We start from the raw sequence: 25032 nt of genomic DNA, 5'->3' as shown, positions 1-25032 counted from the left end.
GAGCCAATGGTGGGTCGCTCTCCAGCCGGGGCAGCACCACAGAGATGCAATGCGGTCTGTGCGCCGTCGTCGCTGGTCTGTTCCGCCGGGCTATGTGTATTGCAGGCAGCCGACGCGGCTCCGGAGAATCCTGTTATCAGGAACTGGCCACGGATATGCAGGAGCGACGACACTCGCAGGTGGAAGATGCAGAAATTGAGCTGATTAAAGCAAGCGAAATCGTGAAGAGAGTGAAAAACGTTGAAGCGGAAGAGGTGAGATTAGACACGATTGTTTCTAAATAATCGGCTTGTGTCAAAATTTATTAAATGTAATTTATGTATATGTACTGCGAAATTTAAATGTGTTAAAAAGATTAAGGTACCTGAGCCGAATAAGGCCCAGGCACTAAATAAGGCCCACTTTTAAATTTATTACTTTAAAACTCGCTTTACGCCTGCACTATATGCTTAAAAGATAGTGTCATAGGAAGTAGATAAAAAAGGATTAAAGAATTGAAATCGATAGCAATACGTTTGTTTAACACAACAAAAACTTGTGTGTTTGAGCCATTTTTATAACAATCCGCTGCAAAATTTATCAGTATACAATGTTTCATAATTTATTATAATTCATTATAATATTATTCAACTTCCTAACTATGGAAAATAACTAATAAATAACTTTTTTGAGATAAGTGTATTTTTTTTTAAACATGTACTTATTAAATAAGGCCCACTTATGTGATTTTTATTATTGTTATTATTATTTTTTTGTTATGTGTGGAGTTTACGCCAGAGAATAACGATTTTCAATGCTACTATCTTTTAAGAAACGAAAATTGCATTCAAATTGCTAAAAATTTTCAAAGATTGAAGAGTTAATTAGGAACAAAATTAAAGATAATTGTAATATTTGAAAGTAGAGTAAGTCCTAAGAAATTTCCTTTCTATGATTAACAATTCAGTTTCAGTTAATTTTAAAACTGATTTAGAAAGAAAATGTTTACTTTCTTCGTTATTTTTAATTTATTTTTTATTTGGGCCTTATTATATTCACATGCATATAATAAAGCCCAATGTCAGAGTTTAATAAAATTTTTTTTCGTTTATTTACATGTATTCTATATAAATAATATATTTTATTTTTGGGAGTGAATGAAATGAAAATTTGATTCTCACTTAGTTTATTTCAATATCTTCATAAATAGAATTAAAAAAAAAATAAATTAGGTGGGCCTTATTCGGCTCAGGTACCTTATTATCTGCGTCTAATTAAAAAAACATATAATAGCAGTTATTAATGCAATAAACGCACATTGTTTAACAGATATTAATATTAAAGTTAACAGTACAATTGTTGCACACTAAAAAAAAAATATGGATATGTGTATATATCACTTGATTTCTATTTTATAATTCATCTCAAGCATTTATTTACTGCAATATTGTAATCGGCGTTAAAATTAAAACACTTTGATTTGTAAATCTTTATATAATCTTTATATAATCTCATTTACATGCATATACAAGGTGTCTAGTAAGTAACTCGCCTTTCATGGATAGATAGAACGAATTAAATTAAATAAAAAAATCCTGTATCGTTTTACGATTGTCGCAATAATTAACAAAAAATTAATTAATAAATATCTGCGAACGAGTGTACATCTACATGATTCAGCAACCAGTGTAAAACGCGGGACAAGATGGGAGGAGAGCGCGCGTCTATCAATCGCAAATGGTACATATCTATCCTCTGTTGCTGATGCATGTTCATTCATAGATTGCTATTAATTAATTTTCAGTAATTATTGCGAAAATAACAAAACGATAGAAGATTTTTCTATTTAGTTTAACAGTTCTGTCTGCGTCACGAAAGGCGTTACACTTAATTAAACCAGACACTTTGTGCATGTTATGTATTATGTTATTATAAAAATTTTTTTATAATATATGTACAAATAGATATTTACACATGTATAAATAGATTTTACAATCACATCAAAATATATATTAACAAATATTTGCAAATACAAACTCAAATAAAACATACAACTAAACTGCATTTTTCATATACATTATGTAACATTTTTAATATCAAAACATGCTAATATCAGTAAGAATTAATTTTATAATAAAAACAATATTCTTTATTTTTAATTTGGAGCAACTTACCTTTGAAGAAAAAACTAGGATAAACAATGAAAATGTAAAATATTCTTGAAATTATAATATATTTAATAATATATTAAAACATCAAAAAGATATTAATATCAGTTTGATATCAGTTTAATGCTTTTCTCTCAATTTCATCTTGTGTAATAAAATATATCTTAATGATTAGATTGTACGTAACATTTTAAAATATAATTAAAAAAATTTTTAAACTTAATTTTAAATTAAAATAAAAATTTCAAGCTAAATAAAAAAAAATTGCAAATAATTAATTTATTATTATATTACAATGAAACGTGCATTATAGAATAATTTGTTACTTTTAGCAGATCAGAATTTTCGATAAACTAGTCTTTTTCGTGAGTTTTTCGAAAAAATAATTTAATAAATGTTTTTTTATTTAATTACATCTAAAAATTTTTTAATCTATGTATATATCTATATAATACACATTATGGAAAAATTTAAAGCCATAGTCTTCTTCATTTCCTTCCTTCCATCCTTTATCCTTTTCCAATCTTTCTTTCCGTTCTTTCCATCTCTCTGTTCTCCCACACAGGATATTTCGATCAGCATTATACTTTAAGCTGTTTTGATTATTAGTTCCAAATTTATTAATTAATTTTACGATAGTTAAGCATTAAGCAAGAAGAATTATGTTATTAATTAAAAAAATATAAAGCGATAAATTTAAGTTAAGATGACGAAAAACATAATTATAGTAAATTACCTCAATTTCTGTGAGATAAGCAGAAGAACTGATTCTTTCCACAGAAAAGATCAGAATTGGATAGAGTTGAGACTGAAAATAGATGCAATACAAATATAATATACAACACAATATATTAATATTGCAGCAATTTATATATATAAATTACACATACATAACATTGTGCGTGCGCGCGTGTATATATGTGTGAGCATGCGTACATGTAATTTACATATATATACGTATAAAGAAATATCTAATAAAAAATTGTTTCCATCTAATCAATCTAAATCATTTAATTTATGATGTGTTATAATATTTAAAGCGCAATATTGATTTTTAATCTTGCAAATGTTAGAATTTTGATGTGTCGCAATAAAATATAACTTAAATATAAAAATAATTTCTTATTGACAGTTCCTGAGAATACCTATACAATTCTTATAGACATGATGTTCTACATTTACTACAAAAGACATTATATGTATGACAGAAAATATATGATCCATAATAGATACAAAATAAATTATAGAATATATCAATTTTGAATTAAATTTAAAATTAAAAAGTAGTCATTACAAGAATTAACGTCAGAAATAAATTTTTAATTATACTTTATTTATAATATTTATTTACGATATAATATGTCAATTTATTTATTTATTTATTTATGATACAATATACTGTATCATATACCTAAACAAAATAAAGACTGCGTAAATGTTATTATAGCACGGGAATATTGTGCCCGCAATATACGCCGAACCAAATTGTAAATATTTATTTTGTTTCAAAAGTAAAGTTTATTTTAATTCTAGTAAGGTAAACTGTACAGAAAATCAATACTTTGGGAAAATAACGACAAATGAAGATTTCTCGGACCGATTTCTTGGAAAATAAATTGTCAATTTATAAATATGAGAATTTCAAATGAATCGTACTTTTATGTGGATGTTTTGCGATTGGTTCTGTAATTATTAGATATAATCATTTGTAAAATTTAATATTGCATATTAAAATTCATATCAAATTTAAGTCGTTCTTTATTATTTTATACCAGTGATATGGGATTTTATATTCATAAATATACTACGAGTAGTGCACGTGTAACTAATGAGCGCAACAATATTATATGTATACATGATAGAAATATGTTTAAAAAGCAAGTGTAATATAAATTATCTTATAATAGTCAAAACTGTTTCAGAGTAAAATGTGAAATTGTTATTCATTATTCTTTGATTTTTTTATATAAAAAAATAATTTCTAAAAAAACTGAAATATTATTATAAAAAAATTAAGATAAATTTTAAAAACCGTTTAATTTAAAGCGAAATTATATTGATTGTGTAAAATGCCCCCATTAAAACAGAAAAATTTTTATCTAATATAAATTCTTTTCGACAAATATGTGTATATCTGTTAAACATATCTGCTAATAGCATCAAATTGACGATCAAATATTTAATTTATGAGATTATTATTTTAATTTGATTGTGTTACAAATCCGAAAGTAATCGGCGCATATATCTGAGATAAATGTATTTAAAATACATATAGAAATATAATTTTAACACCTAATTTTGATCGTAATTAGCACTTCTCTTACTTATTTGATGTAAACATATCTGTTTTGCAGGTGATTGCACTGAAAGAATAAGAGAGACGTTACGTATGCATGTTATGTAACCTAAAAATCCATATAATCTATATCACAAAATAAGGTGTATCTTACAAAATATTATTTGATTTTTATGATTGTTTTTTTTATTATCTTGTAAACAAAAAATTTGTGTTATATATCTTATTAAATATGTAAACATTTTCTACGGATATTTATTAATAAATTTATATATATTTAAAAAAATTTTATTTTTAAAAAAGGAATTAATTTAAGTAAGAACGATGTTTTAGTTATTTTATATTCAATTACGCTAATACTATGAGTGTTGCCTCTCTCAGAATTTTACAGAAACCCGCGGTGTATATATTCATGCAAGATAAGGAAATAATAAAAATAGTTTTTAATAATTCGCCTGCATACATCACCTTCTATGAGAATTTTAAAATTAGACCTAAGGTCAGATGTTGGTAACTGTCGTCATCAACGTTCCTGACCTAGACTCGCTCGAGTGTAAACATTCGACACGTTCATAGAACGAGAAAGATGTGAATAGAAAGAAAAGAAAAACTTTTCAATATATTAAATTGGTTCATGTTCATGTCACATGTCGATAACGTACAAAAAAATCAAACCAAACTGATGATTTAATAAAACTCGATTATCGCGATTTTACAAGCTGACATCACGATAATCAACGTAAGCGATACGTTTCAAAAAAATATTTTTGAATATTATAAAAATTTTGGATTCTTGTATAACATTTCTATCAGATACCATAATCATTAAAAATCTTAATTTATTCCTTTATTATTAAATTTATAAGTGTATAGTATTGTTAGAAGTTGTTAGAAGAATTACGTTTTATATTATTAATTATTAACTACTTTATTATAATAATAATTATTACTTTAATCATTAACTCTTTCTATCTTTAATAAAAACAAAAAATTGATTTATCGATTAATATTAAAACAATTTTATATTATATATATCGTATGCGCGTGCCTACGATACACTTCATATTATCAAGTATTGATATCTTGATGCACGTCGCATATTCTGACGTCACAATAGCCCGTAATTATATATATTTTTATATTGCTATTATTATCATCAGCATGTATAACAAAATGATGATATGTAGTTAAATGAAATAACGAAGTAATTTTAACATCGTTATATGCAGGATTATATAAAGCATCAAAAATATAATATTTAAAGTAAATTTATGTTTGATAGTACCATTACTACACAATATACATATATATACGAGCAAAAAAATTAATTTGTCAAACTTTAAAGGAATTTTAGTGTAAAATTCCTTATTTAAAATTTATCACGTGCATCGCAATTTTGATAAGAAGATATTTGAAATATCTTCAAGATATTGAAGATTTTGCAAATATTTATGTATAATATAATTCGAGAAAGAGTATAGTATTAAATTTATATTATTATAATTTTTAATATTTTTAATCACTTTGTTCGTACACAGTTACAGTTAGAAAAAGAACAACTTTTCTTATCTTCGTAGTAAAAAACCGAGTAAACTTTATTAAACTTCTGAAAGAAAAGATATACCTTATTTATATTCATCTTTAAAACGTTTAATATCCATGTTATTTTAGTATTATTTGATATCTTTTTGTCTTCATAATTTTATAAATAACGAGATAGAAATATTTTTGCATTGTTATGATGCTTAATGAGTTGATAACGCCTTTTCGAAGTTAGGTCTAACAATAAATATATTCATGGCAATTGCTACTTATTATTAGTTATTTTACCTACATTTTCATTGTTTACAGCTATATCTTTATACAGAAACCTTTTTGATGAATGCAAAAACTGAATTCTAGAATAATAATATGCTATCAAAGAAAATACCTACATATTCGAAAATAATTTCAGAGTCGAAGTAAAATTGATTTTTATTGGGTTTTTTTACGCAAAAATTCTAGTTTTTCGATAATTTTTATCTCTAGTTACAGTAATCGATATTGACGCATCCATAACCATTTAAAATGTTCAATTCTGCAATATTTTAGAACAAAAATTCTGGTATATCGATTTCTTTATTTGCAATTTTTCAAGTTTTTTCAAAAACTGAAGTGTTAGTGTAACACGAAATCAACAATCATTTTCGATATTAAATTTTTACGCAACAAAAAAATTCAAGGCTAGAGCAATAAATTAGCAATTAAATTGGCATTTAATTATGCCATATACCTCAACCAATTTTTAATGATGTCAGGATCACAGATTACATTTTATTTTTTTATTTTAAAATTCATCATTCAGAGTCCTCTCTCTTTTATTAAATGATTTGTAATGATTGATATTTGTACTTCTCTAAATAAATGATATACATGCGCATAAATACGAGAATGTGTTCATGCGTATGCATATTTGTATACATATACACACATATGCGTATGTTCGTACGTCGTCTGTATACGCAAGTGCATTCATGCGTTCATGTGCGCATGCGTATCTTCTCCAGTATTAAACAAAAAGCAAAACTTTAGAGCAATAGGTTTTAAAGGTAATATTTTTTTTAACATTTTGTTAGAGCTATTATGTAACAATGTTACCTCTGTTCTTTTAAGTGGAATTAATTCGTTAAACATTACGTTTATGTGGCTTTTATTTTAAGAAATTCACATGATTCAAAATTATCTAAGGCCAAAAAATAAGATTAATTTAAATAATATTTTAATCTTTGTACCTATTTCTTTTCACATTTTATATTATTTCAACTTTGGCTGTTGCATGTGTTCAAACTGATATTTTTAAACATGCGTACAAAATATGCAACTCGATTTCTATATAAACGCAGTAAAAATACTTTGCTATCCATAAGAAAATAATTTATTTATTTGCACTTTAGTATGTACCGTTTTATTTCTTCCATTATGATTTGTTTTTCACGATAAATTATGTATATTAAATACCTCAAAGAAAGAAATATAGAGGTGTGAGATCCGGTGACCTTAATGACTAAATTACAGGATCTCCCCTGTCAATATACCGCTCTGGAACGTGCTATTTAAAGTCAACTTCTGTGAGATAAAGATTATGGTTGTAACATGATAACGCATCTGAACATTATGAGATTGTAATTGGATACACAACAAATACAGTCTTCTGTAATGTTAACGTTACAATAAACATAATCATACATTGAAATCAATTATTACTCTTACATTTTTTTACTAAATACCAACTCCAGTTCTAGCTGAGATGATATTTTATCGTAAGAAATATTAAGGTAATAACGGGTTTAAGAGCGCTTATTAACATATTAGTAATAAATTGATTATCATTATTTAATTAATGTGAACTGACTGTAGTAAAAAACTATGTTATAACCGATGAATAGAAATACATGCCCATAACTCACAAAATTAATACTTGTCCAATAATATATCTGATGACCAAAATTAGATTTATTTATTATATTTACTCTTTTATTATATATTAATAAATATAACACAACAAATATAAATATACAGTTGTTTCGAAAGGGAGGGCTCCGTTTGCTTACAAAACGATTGTCTACAGCTTCATTTGCACACAGCGTATTGCACACAGGACATTATTGCACACAGCGTATTAAACACAGGATAATATTGCACACAGCGCATTGCGCATACGACATTATTTCACATAGCGTATTGCACACAGAACATTGTACACAACGTATTGGACACACGACATTATTGCACACAGCACATTGCACACAGGACATTATTTCACGCAGCACATTGCACACGCGACATTATTGCACACAGCGTATTGCATACAGGACATCATTGCACACGAAATTGTAGACAATCATTTTATAAGCAAACGGGATCCTCCCGTTTCGAGATATATCTCAATTACTGAGCCACACATATAGAATTACATTCGGAGAATATACGTTAAAATGTATAATATAGAATTACATTCGGAGAATATACGTTAAAATGTATAATATAAAATTTGAAACATTTTAAGAAATGTAAAATGTTTTATATTAGTACTTAATAACATATATACTATATATTCTTACGTAGTTATAATATTTAACGATATCTAGGACGTACTTATTTAAAAAACTGTTATCGCAGAATGTGTGTGTGTGTGTGTGTGTGATAAAATGTTTAAAAATATAAAGATGACTTTGACATATATTACTAATAAAGAATATACATATGTATCATTTTTTTTTCTTTTCGATTTTGAAGAATTTTAAATATATAATAAAATGCAGACGAACTCAAAGCTAACTTAATTAATTTAATAATATTAAATTACGTACATTAAACAAGGACTTAAGTATATGTACATAGATATATCTCATTGATATATGATCTTTACCTGAAAATATATTTATATTATAGATAAAGAATCCTCTCTATTCTCTCCATTTTGAATCATGTGAAACTTAATTTATAATATATGTTATTTTAGAATATAGGTTTTGCACATTTCTTTAAATAAAAAATTCTAACAACATTAATCTTAACATGTAATGTCTCGACAGCCAAATCGAATTATCGAAAACAAATTTTTCAAAACGTATACCTACTATAAATGTTATTGGCAGAATGTCAACAGAAATATTAATTTTTGTCAATTGAATTTATTAATAAAATGTGATGACAAATTAATTACCAAATAAAATTTGTCTTATTTTTAGTATTTTGTTTTGAATAGACATTATAAGATATATGGAAAAAGGTTTAATTATCTCAATGAAAAAGAGACGTCTTATTACGAATACATCATAATAAATTCAAATTCTCTTGACTATAAAGTATTGCCTTATTTTTCATATTCCTGTATTTGCACCATCTGTATTTGCACCAATGCTGCAATATAACACTCGCCATAACTACGCGCTTCTCGAAGCGCTAAATGTAATTATTACTATAAAGGCAGGTGCAGCTGCGATACAACAATATATAGGACGAACTTATAATGCAATATAACATAAATATCGGTTATAGAAGGACATTGAGGTATTTTATATACATGTGTATTTAAAATTAAAAAGGAATTTTAATAATTATTCTAAATAAGAGAAATAAACGAACGGAGAAGCGTTTATTTTGCGTTACAAGATTTCGAAAATTACGATAGTAGGTCTATTATTTAAAATAAAAATAAATACATATAATATATATAAAATATATATAAAATAAATAACTTTTGAAATTAAATGTTTTATTTTAGAAAGAAATTTATATAATAATTGTTAGTGGTGGCTTTGATGGAATTGCAAATAGTACAGTAAAAATTTATTGAATCTCTATTATTTATAAATATTTCTTATTATGTAAAATATTATTGATCATCTGAACGATATATTATCTGAACTATTATCCTGATATTTTTATAGGTTTATTAATATTTCCTAGATTGTAATTTTTACATAACCGAAGAATAAGAAATTAAGTAGATCATATTTGCAAAACTTCTTGATACAAAATAAAAGTTTTCGCATCATTTATTCTTCGATCATTTATTCTTTATCCTAAAATAATTATTAAGTTTTTGTTGCAACACTAAAAAGATAAAAATTTAGTTACTATTATTTCGAATTTTATACAATGTGACGCACACGCTAAAATTTTATGACATTTCGTAGCGGTTCTTTTTTTGTTTGTGATATTTATAAACTCATTTCGTTTACGATACTGTGACGCAAGATTTCTGCTATTTTCATTGCTTGGCATGTCTCATCGATGAGAGTTCATGGAAAATTGTCGACCATTCGTATTAGAGATAATTTTGAGCAATACATTTGACGGCCAATATACCGACAGTGCCAAATATTTGTGTAAGAAACCCATTTTAGACGATATTTTTTTAAGCACATCATATTTAAATAATGTTATATAAGATTTTAAATTCTGTATTCTCTGTTATTATATAATTATAAAACATCAAAGCGTATTGATATTATGATAAACTTTATATATAAGATGTTTAAAAAAATAATATTTGAAATTGTTAAAATACTTATTTCTTATAATAACAAAAATAACTAATAAAATGTGCGCTTCTCAAGCTCAAATGTTTCGCATACACAATATATCGAATATCTCAAAACTTTTATGACACCAGCATAACGGATGCTTCGATGAATTTATTGTGAGAATTAATTTTGCCTTACAAGAAAATCACATAATGTTACTCTTTCATTTCGCTGAATTTTTGTAGACAAATCTGCCATAAAAAATTGATACATATTTTGCTGGATGTGCTTAGATATTGAATAATTTAAAAAAAAATAAAAAGTTAATGTTAATTTGTACATATGTCTGAAATTTAAATTGCAGATTCGAATCCCATTAGTGATGAATTTTCTCTTTTTGTCTTTCATTTTTTTATTTTGTTTGTATAAAACATATATTTCTTTTTTCATCATTTATGTTTCGGCTAGAATTATAGATATCGATAAGCATGTGATTGACTTTAAAACGTATCCGAATAATTTTAAACGTATCTGAATTTTCTTTAAAACAACTTGCCAATTCTTTTAAGAAATATTTATTTACGCATTGTTATATACATATACGGTACCAACAGATCGGTATTTCTGATAACTCATAAAAGTTGCGTGACTATAAACTATTTCTACAGATTGTTTCCAAATAGATAAATTGGATTAGGAAGTAGAACACAAAAGTGGCTATTGAGATCATCCGATCTTGCATCATTCGATTTTCTTATACAAAGATATGTAAAAGAAAAGATTTTTGGAATTTAATCAATAAAATTTGCAAGATGTAAAACAACGTATTAGACGCAGGCATTACGGCGGATATATTGTAAAATTCATGAAAGCTTTCATATGATGCAATTTAATGTAAATGGTAATTTATTTAAATATTTACTGTAATACGTACTAAGCATTCCATATGTGAGAACCAAAGAGATTGATGATAAACAAATGCTTCTTACGTAAAAGGTAAGCAGATTAATGCTGAAAAAAACATTTTAACCGTCATTAAATATCTATTATATTCACGTCATTAATCCTGGATAGCACTAGACACTCACTATAATTTGAGTATATACTCAAATATTTTTGTAAACTAGATAATTATTTATCGCTGTATGTTATACAGGGTGGTCCATTTGAAGCTTCGGCATTGAATATCTCGAAAATTATGCATCGGATCAAAAAAAGTGGATAATGAAAGTTATTCGTCTCGAAGGGGGACATCCAATGATACCAAATTCGACCCTTCACCCCCATCCCCGGGGGTGGGGAGGAGGAAAATAAAAATCTTAAATGAAAACTCCTATTTTTTATTGCATATTTGGATTTGCAGAAAAAATTACATTGATTTGACCTACGGTTGAAGTCATTTTCATTGAAAGATGGCGTTGTAATCATCAAAAACTAGAATGGGTACAAAACCGTATAAAAATAGGGAAAAATATCTCGAAAATCATACATCAGATTAAAGTCAAAGTAGACGGGTTAAATATTTTTAAAAAAGCTATCCAATGATAGCAAACTTGACCCCACACTTTGGGGCAGGAGGGGGCAGTATTGAAATCTTTAATGGGAACTCCTATTCCAATTGTATCCCTCTGACGGCCCGATGAGGGACTGCTTGCCGCGCTGCTGTGAGGTACCCCGAAATGTGTTACTGCAAACTGTGGACAGCTTTCACAAAAGGTTAAACTTGTGTATCCAAACTAATGGAGGTAATTTTGAACAACTTTTTCGTGGTTAAATCTGAAGATTTTGTGCAGTTCAGAGTATCCTTGTGAGACGCAAGGGGACTCACGTTAAACAAGCACCCCATGGGAAATGATTCTACTACGTCCACGTTGTTGTTCCCGAGTAATGCTAAAAGTAGAATGAACGTTTTTTCTAGTTTGCAACAAAATACATTTTTTTCATAACTGATGAACACGACTCCTACATACCATAAAAGTCAATAGTACAAACTGGTAGGTGCAATTTGATTTCTCCACAGAATTCGAATTTACAATACAAGATGGTTTTAGTTTTCGACGATTACAGCGCCATCTTTCAACGAAAATGACTTCAATCGTAGGTTAAATCAATGTAATTTTTCTGCAGATTCAAATATGCAATAAAAAATAGGGGTTTTCATTTAAGATTTTTATTTTTCCTCTCCCCACCCCCCGGGATGAGGGTGAAGGGTCGAGTTTGGTATCATTGGATATCCCCTTTCGAGACGACCAACTTTCATTATCCACTTTTTTTGATCCGATATGTAGTTTTCGAGATATTCAATGCCGAAGCTTCAAATGGACCACCCTGTATGTACCTGAAATATTATTAGTTGCATTTTATTCATTTCTTTATATCTAAAAATATTTGAAGTAATCTTATCGTTTTTATGCTAACGAATTAACAAGAGAACAAACATCACTGGATAACTATAATATACGAGTACAATTGCTGAATTGATATTTATCAATTCTAATCACAGATTTAATATATGTTTCTTATGTTACATATTCATAAAAATTTATTTTTATTTAAAAAGAATTGCATGTAAAGATACACATATAAAAATAAGATGATCCATTTTAAATGCTCACTTCAAATATCTGGAAAGGAAGGCATTAAAAAAAAGTTTCAGACAAATCTTGGAAACTAGATAGCATTAAAAATTTAAGAGCATTTTTAATATAATGTCGATGTAAGTTTTCGATTGTGATCAGTGAGAATAAAATTGGTTTCGCAGTTACTTTTGAAAATCTCGATTTATTACGCAAAAAGAGACATTTTTTTATTTTCAGTTTCAATCACACATATGCACATTCATAGCGATTTTATTGCTCGCTGTGAATTTTTCACAATATCTACATACAATATTATTAAAAATATGCAATAGTAGTACTTTGATACGTATATACACGTAATAATTTCCGATCTGATGATGCAGACGAAACAGACCAACAAAGAGTAAAAGAAAGGCAGAAAGAGAATGGGAGAAAGAGAGTGAAAAAGCAAAAGAGAGAGAATAATACAAAACTTGGGCACACGTACGTTCAAATACATATATACGTATACATATAATTGACAGAACATTTAAAAAGATGAAGTGTTGATTATGAAGTCGCAATAGAAGCCGCGAAATGCGCTCGTGGCATATCGTTTGTTTGAATCGAAATCAAAGTGAATCATATGATAGGATTAAAGGTATTTATTGATATGAAAGTTGTTAATGCGTTTTTTTACACTAGTGTATATATGGACATAAATATATGGACATTTTATACTAATGTAGTACCTACTATATATAAAATCGTGAAATAAATATTAATAAACGGTTTAGAAGTAATGAAATGTAATTATAGTCACGAAATACTATAGAAATATATATATTTTTTAGAAAATAAATATATTTGAACTAAAAAAATTTTTTACGACTTTTTTGAAACTTTCATAAAAATTTTTTTAAATTTTCATAAAAAACCTTACAAAGGTAAAAAATATATGCTACATAATATATAAAAAAAAATTTAAAAGTGTATAAGTTATCAAATAAAATCAACTGTTCCAATGTCAAATCAATCTAATTAGCCAAGTATTATTGAGACGAACTTAAATCTTAAAAAAACTTGTAAATGTGTACTATACGCATATTTAATTAATAAAATTTTATTTTTCTATGATTTTATTTCATACATAAATGTATGCACGCACGTATATGTATAGTTAATATATAATATCGATGTTATACATATAAAAATGAAATATTTCATACATTTCATTTCCATACAAAATGGTTCATATGAAAGGGGGATAAAATCTCTTTATAATCAATAACTCTAATTGTAACCCAGATAACACACATGTGCAAAATGGGGATATAAGATATTTTAAATACGTCTTATGATATGATGTCAAAAAGACGTCTTAACTATAATGTTTTTAAGATGATTTATGTCCCCATTTTGGACATAATGTGTTGTCTAAGAACATTTAAAAAATTTAGAATAAGTTGCGTTCCCACACCTATATTACATTACAGTTGAAATTAGATTAATATAATTTACATATTCTATTTATAAGATTTTTACGAATATATTTATATTTATCTTTTCTCTTTGTCTTACCTACCAAGAGTATTTATATATATATATATATATACGAATTATATATTTTTATTATGTGTACAGTATGCGTAAAAAAAAATACGACTCTCGTTTAATCACTATGGGTGCGTTCTTTTAGGCATCGGATTTGGCAGTCGCTGCGCATCGGAGCTGCCGATTGCGTATTTTTTAAACGATTACGCAGATACGTAGCCGGCTGCGCAGCTAATTCTATTCGTCTGCGTATCTACTGCGTATCCATTGTCAAAAGAACGAAAATCTGCGCTGTAATCGATTGTGCAGTTGTGCCAAAAGAACGAATTACTGCAAGAACTGCTGTATCCGATGCCTAAAAGAACGCACCCTATTAGTTTGCCGAGTGTGACACAGTAACGCAGTAATTGCAATTAAAGGAAATCATATCGAATAAATATTAGTAGGACAAAATATTTGTGTTATAACCAAATTTGCCCCCGTCCACTCACTTTATTTAACTAAACCGACAACTGAAGTGTTAATTGTGACAGTCGCATTTTTTTTGGCGCATACTGTAGTTGAAGATATGTAGTTAAAAATACAAGATTGAAATGATACAGATTGTTATTTATAATATTTTTATTTCTCAAATACTAATCCAAATCCTCATAGATGTTAAATCTATAGTGTCAAATTTAATCTAACGTGAGTCGCCACTGCTCCTACTCAATCATATCGTTATTTTATACTAAAACGATGGTTATATTTGACACTATACAGTATCAAGTTGATACTATATAGTGTCAAATTGACACGATATAGTGTCATATATAACTATCGTTTTGATAAAAAATAACGATATATTTTTAGTAGGTGAAATTTGACACTATAGATTTAACAGTGCACAATCTTTATTCGTGTCCATTAGTTTTGGGTTTCTTTTTTTAATCACATTTTTTAAAATAATTTTATTAATTCTTTTAAATTTTTTAAATACACAGTAACAAATAAAATACAAATAAAATTTTTATTCACAAGCTTATCATTTTGTGAGAAAGTAGCTACATATGATCGATATCAAATGACCGTTTAATCTCTAAAATATACAATTTGATATCAACGATGATATTTTAGAGATTAAGATTTATTTGTTGTCTAATAAAACTGTATTATCATGCTAATTGAAATAGTCTATCACAAACTTATCTTGTAACGTAGGCAAACATAGAAGCATGAAAAATTGTTATATGGAAAATATGTAGCATCATGTTATATTATTCGGTTGGATAAACAGAAATTTAAAATAATAACGTAAACTAATATCTATATATTTATTTTATTCATGCACACGTCCATACACACAAGAATTTCATAGAAACATAAATATAAAAAGAAAGTTTAAATAAATGTGGTCCGAACAGAATATAATTGCTTTAGATTGTACGAGAATATTTGATAAAGTCATGTTCGCGCTCGGTTGTTTGTCGATTTGAATGGTCTGTCCGTTTACCCTGCGTCGCATATACCTTGTTAATCTCTATTTCACCGAATCAGTAGTACTCTAGACAAAATATTGATAGACAGAGTATTGATTTCTAATTTAACTATTCGATATTTTAGAATCAATTAATATTTTTAATAAAACAAAAATGATACTTATAATAATAATTATAGTTCTTTAATATTCTGTAATTATAAGAATATTAAATTTGTCTTTTTTTAACATAAAAGAACATTTAATTTTATGATAATATATATATATTTATATTATATCTACATTTCACCCTGTGACATATGTTATGCTCAATAACGTCGCACTGCACACGACTAATCATTTAGCAAACAAATCGATTTCGTCGATAAACGTATCGATTTCTGCAAGATTACATTAAAATTACTATAGATTAAAATGACTATAAATGTAATTGCAATAAAGAAGCATACATTTATTTTTCGATATTACTCTTTTGATAATTGAAAATAATTTAATTTTTAATATTCCAAATAAAATGAAAAAATTATATAGAATTTAATTAATGTATTATAAGATAAATATGCCGATATACAAAGCCTGATTTTGACATTAACATATTATCAAAGTTATAATATTGCAAATGCTTTAACCGTTTTGATATTTATTAAAAACTTATTCAAATATAAAACGGAGTTTTATCACAAATATAAATTCTATATGATTCGTATATATATTGTAAAGTAAATATGTAGACGAAGAAAAGGTTTCAACTCTTCCATTTCTACTCTGTGCACTGTTAAATCTATAGTGTCAAATTTAACCTAACGTGAGTTGCCACTGCTTCTACTAAATATATCATTATTTTTTACCAAAACGATAATTAAATTTGACACTATATCGTGTAGGTTTGACACTATATAGTGTCAAATTGACACTGTATTGTGTCAAATTATAAAATAACGATATGATTGAGTAGGAGCAGTGACGACTCACGTTAAGTTAAATTTGACACTATTACATTTAACAGTGTATGTATTTCTATCCAAAAAAAACTTCTTAATCTAATCTAATCCAACCGAACCTAATCAAAATCTAAATTAGAAATAAACATTGGCGAAAAAGAGGTATTACTTCAAGCAAAAATCATAGTTTTCTATGATTTTAGTGAGCATAATCGAAGATATGAAATTTATATAATATTATAAAAGTTTCAATTATATCGTTCAACTTTTTATCGAGCACAAAAACGAAGGTAATCGTTTTTTATAGGTTTTTTGTGTTAGATATGATTCCATTTATCAAATTGTTCTATCAAATGATATCATTTTAGAAAGCTGTTAAAGCTGCAATCATATATCACATAGGGAACTCCGGTATATACACTACACCTATCAAAAACTTGATTTATTAAGTATTATTTACTATGTTTAAAGTAAACGAACTATATCAGTAAAAACTTTGTATTGTCTACTACTATGAAAAAAATATTAGAAATCCGAAATATTTATTTTTCGTATTAAAAAATGAACTTTTTAAAACCCTTGCATTTTTGCCGTGTATCTCATAGGGGGGGCTCCTGATGTATGGCTCATGAAAAATTTACAAACAATGCACATAAATAAGACGTAAAATGACACAATAACTTATAAAATGCGTTTATAAATTTTTATTAAAGAATAAAAATGATAAATATGTATATGAAGTAATAGATAATAATTATAATCTTCCTACATATATTACAAGCATTATGACATGAGGTACATGTAAGTACAGGTTTCATGTAATGCGTTTATTGCATTTAGTGCACTGAATTCAATTTGCGCATTTTGTATGCTTTGGGCATAAATCCCGCCCGCTAAAAATGCCGTATATCCCAAACAGGTGGGATATACAAGACAACAAACTAAACAAAGAATACGAAAGCAAAGCACTTGTATTTTGCTATACAACATGCTTTACTTATTCCTCTACACGTATATATCATGAAATAATCACTAAGTCTTTTACACGTCCTACAGTAATCGTTTTATGTAGATTATAATTTATGATGGCGTTACTTATTACAATAACAAATCGATTCAACTCACAATAATTTCATTAATATTAACAGTAAGAAGCTGAAATCATAACACAATACTAATATAATATAAAGGCATGTAATAGAGTAGTTACGGAAAAATTACCACTCCTATTTTTTCTGACTTTTGCGGTGTAAATCCCAATGCGGCGTATTTGCCGAAGTTACTCTATGATTATAGGGCTTGTCGCATCAGTTGCGACTTATATAATTAAGTATCAATCTTTTTTTTAATTGTGTTATTCAAACTTGAGAATTTTTTGATTGCTGAATACTAATCTATTGTTAGATATTGATAATTGAACATTTTTATGTATTAAGGTTAACTATAATGGCAATAAAATTGAACTATGAAACACTTGTAGCATTAAATGATATTAAAAGAAACTCACATTAGATTAGATGTCTCTGGCATTTATATTACTAAATGTAACTAGTCTATATTAGAAACGATGTCTCTGGCGTCTAGCCCATATCAAAATAGACACCTTTGATATCTTTGATATCTCTTATATTATCAAGAAGAAACAGCTCTCATCAAAATAGATGCCTCGGACATTTAAATTATTGAAAGTAATCAGCATAAGGAGAAACCATTGTTAATATTTAAATTATTATTATTAGGATTATTTTTTGCTGAGGAAGACTTCAAAGTGAGTCAAAACTTTCGAACATTATTATTAAGCAAAATTAGATTTACTATTGTAAAATAATTTTTGCGCTCTGTTTACTGCGCCGCACTTTCAATAGTCTTATCCTATTGTTTCGTTATAATTTGCTTGCGAATAAAGCGCTTTGATGTATTATTTTTTTAATGTTGCGCAAATTCGCAAAAGATTCAGCATGCACTACAATCAATCTATAAGTTTAAAGATTTTAATAGCTCAGTGAAGTGATTATTTTTGTAGATATATTTTTTGTCATATTTGTGATACACATGACATGCAGTGCGAAGAAGTAATTATGTATCTTAATTTACCAAATTAAACATGTTCGAGTTAAGTATTCGCAAACAAAGCATTTCACTGTTAAATCTATAGATTATGTTAAATATACATTATGTTAAATTTGACACTATAAATTTAACAGTGTTCTCCTGCATCATCTCGCTGAATGAGATGAATGAGAAATAAAAAAAAAGAAGACTAAGTCCTTCTCGCTACGACGTGAAACTAAAAAAAGCAATGAATTAATTTATCAAAATTAGTTTATCAAACATTCATATCTTACTGAGTTATGTTAATTTTATCATTTCAGTATCTATCATTATTTTGTGATTATTTAATATTATTTATCGTTAATAAAATACATAAAATACTACAATATTGTTATTTAAATTTATCTTTCTCTATAAAAGTAATAATATTACAAAATCAAGTAAAATAAAATTTATACACACTATATAATTGTTTTACTGTCTTGTTTTTGATATTAAAAATATTATATTCAATAAAGTATAATATATATCCATACTTCTATATGACAAAGGCGCAAAAAGAGTTGGCCGTTCTAAAAGTGTGCATATATAGTTATTTGAAGCTAGGAATCTTCAAATGGAGACAAGAAATAAATCGTGCAAGACATATCTTAATGGATAAAATAGAAGGAAACAGTTTTAATGAAGACTGCCAACTCAGGTAGTGCAGAATGACGTTAAAAGACGACATTAATGACGTCTAGTAGATCAAAATAGACGTCACTGTATTGTATTTATAGATTTATCACTCTACTACTTTACTACATTCACGAAGTTGCAATTTCATCGCATTTGTAGTACGTCCAAATATAATGCAATAAATCTCATTGTCAGCTTTGGCTGCATAAGCTGCATTGCGTCTTATGCACGCGTCGCATATACTTGCTAGTCACGCCCCTGATGATAACATGAATATAAAGCTAAGTATATCTCAAGAAGAATACATAATATTCTGAGACATTTTTTCCTTATATAACTATTTTATTATAATATGCTATAATATAAAGGGTGTCCCATTTTAAATTTTACATCGAAATATCTTGAAAAATATAAAATAATAAAAATTTTTTTCAAAATTTGATTTTATTTATGCTTTGTCAAGCCATATAACTTTTCTTATCTAAAATATTTTTTTATATCTTATATATTTTTCGAAATATTTTGATATGAAAATTAAAAATGGACCCTACATAATAAAAAATAATTACGAACGTTCTTCTACATATATTAAAAATTCTCAACATAGCGAACGTATAAATACATAGTTTTTATCAAATTATTTATATGAATTTGTTATCATTCTAAACCTCTCACACATTTAACTTCATCTATTGCGAAGATTCACGCATATTATAGCTTCGAACGTCTCGCTAGCGCGCTTTTACGACAGAATATAGGTACAGGAATAAGGATGTCACGACGAAGATGGTGACGTTCCATTATATATACATTTTTACTGATTTGAATTTTGCGATTATAATATCGTTACGTTATAATATCTTTGTTCACGCTCCATAGAAAGCAAAACTAAAGACTTTTCTTATGCAATAGGGCCTCCAGCTATTGATTGAGACTATTATAACTTAACTGGTCCAGCCATTATTGAGATCCGATAATCGTACTTCGGCTCAACTAAGCGGCTCGCGTATACCCGATCTGTCTTGCCACTACCACGTGTACACTTGGCACGAGACACGACTCTTAATACATATATAATTCTTATCTATAATTCGTATGTATTCGCGTATATAAACATAGACATAGTCATAGACATAGGCATAACCAAGAATACAATTCACGAATATTGACCGCCGACTTGTTACGCTATTGCTTTCTGTTATCGTGTTTCACGCAATATAGAAACAATTGAAGGAAGTTCAAAGACTGCAATGACTACCTATTCTCTTTGTCTAATCTCTCTAATGAATGCATTCCTTAAACAGTTTATTGACATATGTATGTACATACATTATATAGGTACATTGTGTTTGGTTTAAATATTTATTTTTAATTATTTTTTTAAATAATAGAGTTATAACAAATTGTTTGAAAAATAAAAGTTATTTTATTTAAACATCTCTATATATGTAATGATTTAAACGAAAGTTTTAAATTATTTTTGTAAATATTTTTAATGGCAAGTTTATTTCTTCAATGAAATACCATATTTTATTACAATTTTTTTTGTGAGATATTTTATATAACGATTTAATAATGTGTAATAAAATGTGATTTTCGGTAGTTGTTCGTGAAATGTATTGTTACTTAAGCTGCTTTTAGTATGTGAATGAAGAAACAAAACATCATCAATAAAAGAGTGTTTGTTATAATTTTCCAAAAATTTTGTAAAAATTATCCAAACTAATAGACTTAAGTTATTATTTAAATAAATTTTAGCAGATTTATTTTAAATGAAGATTTGTGTAACATGCACATCTTTTTGAAAGGCAACTATATGTTTTCTTTAAATCAATTGATCTTATTATTCTGTTCATAAAAATATTAAGGATTATTGAGAAATTAATAACTTTTGAATTATTTCATGTTAAAATATACTAAAATAAAGCATAAAATATCTTGTAAACTATTTATTTTTTATATTTCTGTTTTAATACATTTATATGTAGAAAAACTATATGAAGAATATATAATATTATATCTAGATATATTATAAGGAAATATATTTAAAAATTCATATTATTCCATTTTTAAGAAAATGGCGATAAATTGAAAGAGGAAACACATTTTTTTTATAAGTGCTCAACTCAACGAGAACAAACCTTTTTTACGGCTAAATGATCATGCAATATTTTATATATGCTGGTGGAACTAATGCCTAAGGTTGTCTCAATCTCACAGTATGTCACATGACGATCTTGCATTATTAGTTTTTGCACAGCATCAATGTTTTCTGACACAACAACTGATTTTGGACGATCTTCACGACTTTCGTCGGTGAGCGAACGGCGACCACGATTAAATTCGTTATACCAGCGTTTCATAGTGGCAAAGGATGGGGCTTTATCGCCAAAAGTGGAAGTAAGTTGATCGATGCACTCTTGTCTTGATAATCCACGTCGAAAGTCATAATAAATCATTGCACGAAAATTTTCACGAGTTAATTCCATTTTTTGGCTGAGACACAATTTTCAAGTGACTGTAAACAATACAAATCGCGCTCAAATAACAAAACGTTCTGAAGAAGGTTATGGTCAAAAATGTCAAACTTTCTAGTGGAAACGTCAGATGGCACCTGACAACACTCAGTGTTGCCAAGGCTCAAAATATAAGTAGTGTCCCTCGTATAAGCAAAATCGACATGTCATTCAAGCAAAGTCATTCTAACTATCGTTAAAAAAATATGAGAAAATATTTCAAACGAATAATCTTTTATATTTTTTAATTTTTAAATTAGTTTATAATCTTTTACATTTTTGGAACTTCTAAGGAAAATTAAAGAGCAATTAACGCCAAATTCATATACATATAATTTTGACTTCAATTGCTCGCCACTTTTTTATGTTAATGCATTGTTTTTCGCACTTTTGAAAAATGACAAATGTACAAACATCATTATATAAGCATCTTATCTGTAGTCATTTTGTAACTGGCTGTTTGGCAACTATTTATATTTTTTTGTAATATTTATTTCTTAATATGAAGTAACATTGAAGACAGTTATTTAATATTGTATATTATAAATAATTTCTACGAATAACAATGTGTTAATTCAAATCCTAACGAGAAATTCAGTCAAACATTTTTGGCGAAATATCAAAAACTAAAATAATGTAGTGAAAAAATAAATAGATCGAAATAAACGCACTGACGCAGTAGCATAATTTTACATACAGTTACGTATACTCCAACTAGATAAGTACTTTAAAATGACCGTCAGCCTTTCACTGTGTAAATTATGTATTAATATATTAATATATTAATATGTTAATATATTAATGTATTAATATATATTATATTATAATATTATATAAATCAATATACTAACAAGGAAACATACTAATATACAAATATGATGTAATATACAAATATTACAAATATGATGTAATATAATTATAATTAAAAAAATCTTACTTTTTTTTAAATAAACGTATTTTTTATGATATATAATATTATTATGCATTTTAAGGGAATAAAATATCCTTTAAAAAAGAATATTTTTGTATTTCTAAATATACATCAATAAAATGATAAATGTAAAAATATTTTAAACAAAACTTTTATAACGTGATTTTAAACGCACTTTGTAACAGTGTATTCATATTTTTTAAAATATTCTAATTACTGCATTTTAAGAATGTTTTTGTAATCAACATAAAATTTATTTAAAGACAAATTTGATTATATCAAAATACTTTCTAAAAATGTATTTTTAAAAAAAGTTATAAAAGTCCATTCATAATCTTAGTCCTATTTACTAACAGATTTTTTTTCTTTTAGAATTTTTCGTAATAAATTTAGGGCTAAGCTATCTTAAGAGAAATAAATTGCAGAAAATTTTAATATTAAAGTCGGCACAGCACAACTTATTTCTTTAATGTAGTTTATTCTTGTATAATTTTGTGTTTTCGATAACTTTTTAACTTATTTCGCAAAAAATATTTTGTATTTAATTTGAGAATTTTTAATTACTTTGCTTTTAGATTACGATAATCGATAATGGTAGTTCTAGATTTTTATTTACGTGATATATTTCTGTTAAACTTTCATTTGTTCAATATATTACACATTTTAGTGTTTTCGTTGTGATTGCATTTTATGATTACAATGAACAATTACATTTTTCGAATTATGCTGTATGCATTTCGAAGCATGCGATATGTATTTCGAAGTGTGCGATATGTATACGGTGAAGATACGAGTATGATGAAACGGCAATGCAGTGGACGCGCTGCGGCAAGGAGATATACACACTGACAAAAATGCATGTAATTTTACATAGAAATTACATGTTTATGACTGGAAAATTGCCTAAATATGATTGGAAATTTACAATTTCCAATAAATTTCCAAGCATATTTGAAATTTGAATTTAGATAATTTTCCAATCATGTACATGTAATTTTCATATAAAATTACATGCATTTTTTTCAGTGCAGGAATATTTTTTTTCTATTTACATTAAAAGACTGATACGATAATCATTTTACGATGCTCATAATTACGCAATTGTAAATAAAATTATGTTATTGCATTAGGTCAGTGCAGTTACATCTATATTTATTTTTCACTGCATCATTCTAATTTTTGACATTCGGCCAAAAATGTTTGGCTAAATTTCTCTTTAGCACTTTAACAAACGTTATACAACACGTTATTATATATTACGCATAAAAGTTATATATAGATAATACTATACATCTAGAACATTATTTCGTATTGAAGAAGCGAAGAAAGAACTGTCACCAATCAGCAAATGTCAGAAAGTGTGTTATAAAGATATGATTAGAATACATAGATTAGAATATAGATGTTTCTTGCGCATATCTCAAAAACGCATTTTTAAATTGAAAAAAATCTTGCTTATATATTAAAAATCTGGTATATTTGATTAGTATATTTGTTAGAAAATGAACGAATCAAAATTCTTCTAGAAATAGCTAGACTTATGATTAATTTCTTTCTGTTAAACATACTAGAATTTTAATTGTAATCTCATTACATAGATAAATCAATTGAACCAGAATTTCGTTTTTATTACAATTGAAATTCTGACATTTTCTGTTTTATTTAGTTGGGTCAGCATAACTTTTTAATGAAAAAATCTATTTTTCTAAAATATTAATTATTACGTCTTTGTTGACCTACACATTAAATCTATAGTGTCAAATTTAACCTAACGTGACTCGCGTCAATTTGACACTATATAGTGTTAAATTGACACTGTATAGTGTCAATCATTGTTTCAGTATAAAATAACGATATGATTGAGTAGGAGC

The 25032-nt window shown here is 26.9% G+C and overlaps 1 protein-coding gene across 2 annotated transcripts in view; it reads left to right on the top strand.

The window, feature by feature from the left end:
- Window positions 1-6: 6 nt before the first annotated feature.
- The window catches only part of LOC108723328 (uncharacterized), a 44130-nt gene continuing 19104 nt past the window's right edge, over window positions 7-25032 (top strand). For both annotated transcript variants that reach the window (XM_018449006.1, XM_018449007.1), the window contains exon 1: window positions 7-254. In XM_018449006.1, the coding sequence (XP_018304508.1) occupies window positions 45-254 (210 nt within the window). In that variant the 5' untranslated portion in view covers window positions 7-44. The remainder of the gene's footprint in view (window positions 255-25032) is intronic.

The sequence above is a fragment of the Mycetomoellerius zeteki genome, unplaced genomic scaffold, assembly GCF_001594055.1.
Source record: "Mycetomoellerius zeteki isolate Tzet28-1 unplaced genomic scaffold, Tzet1.0 scaffold228, whole genome shotgun sequence".
Lineage (NCBI taxonomy): Eukaryota > Metazoa > Arthropoda > Insecta > Hymenoptera > Formicidae > Mycetomoellerius > Mycetomoellerius zeteki.
This window is presented reverse-complemented; position numbering and strand designations above follow the sequence as displayed.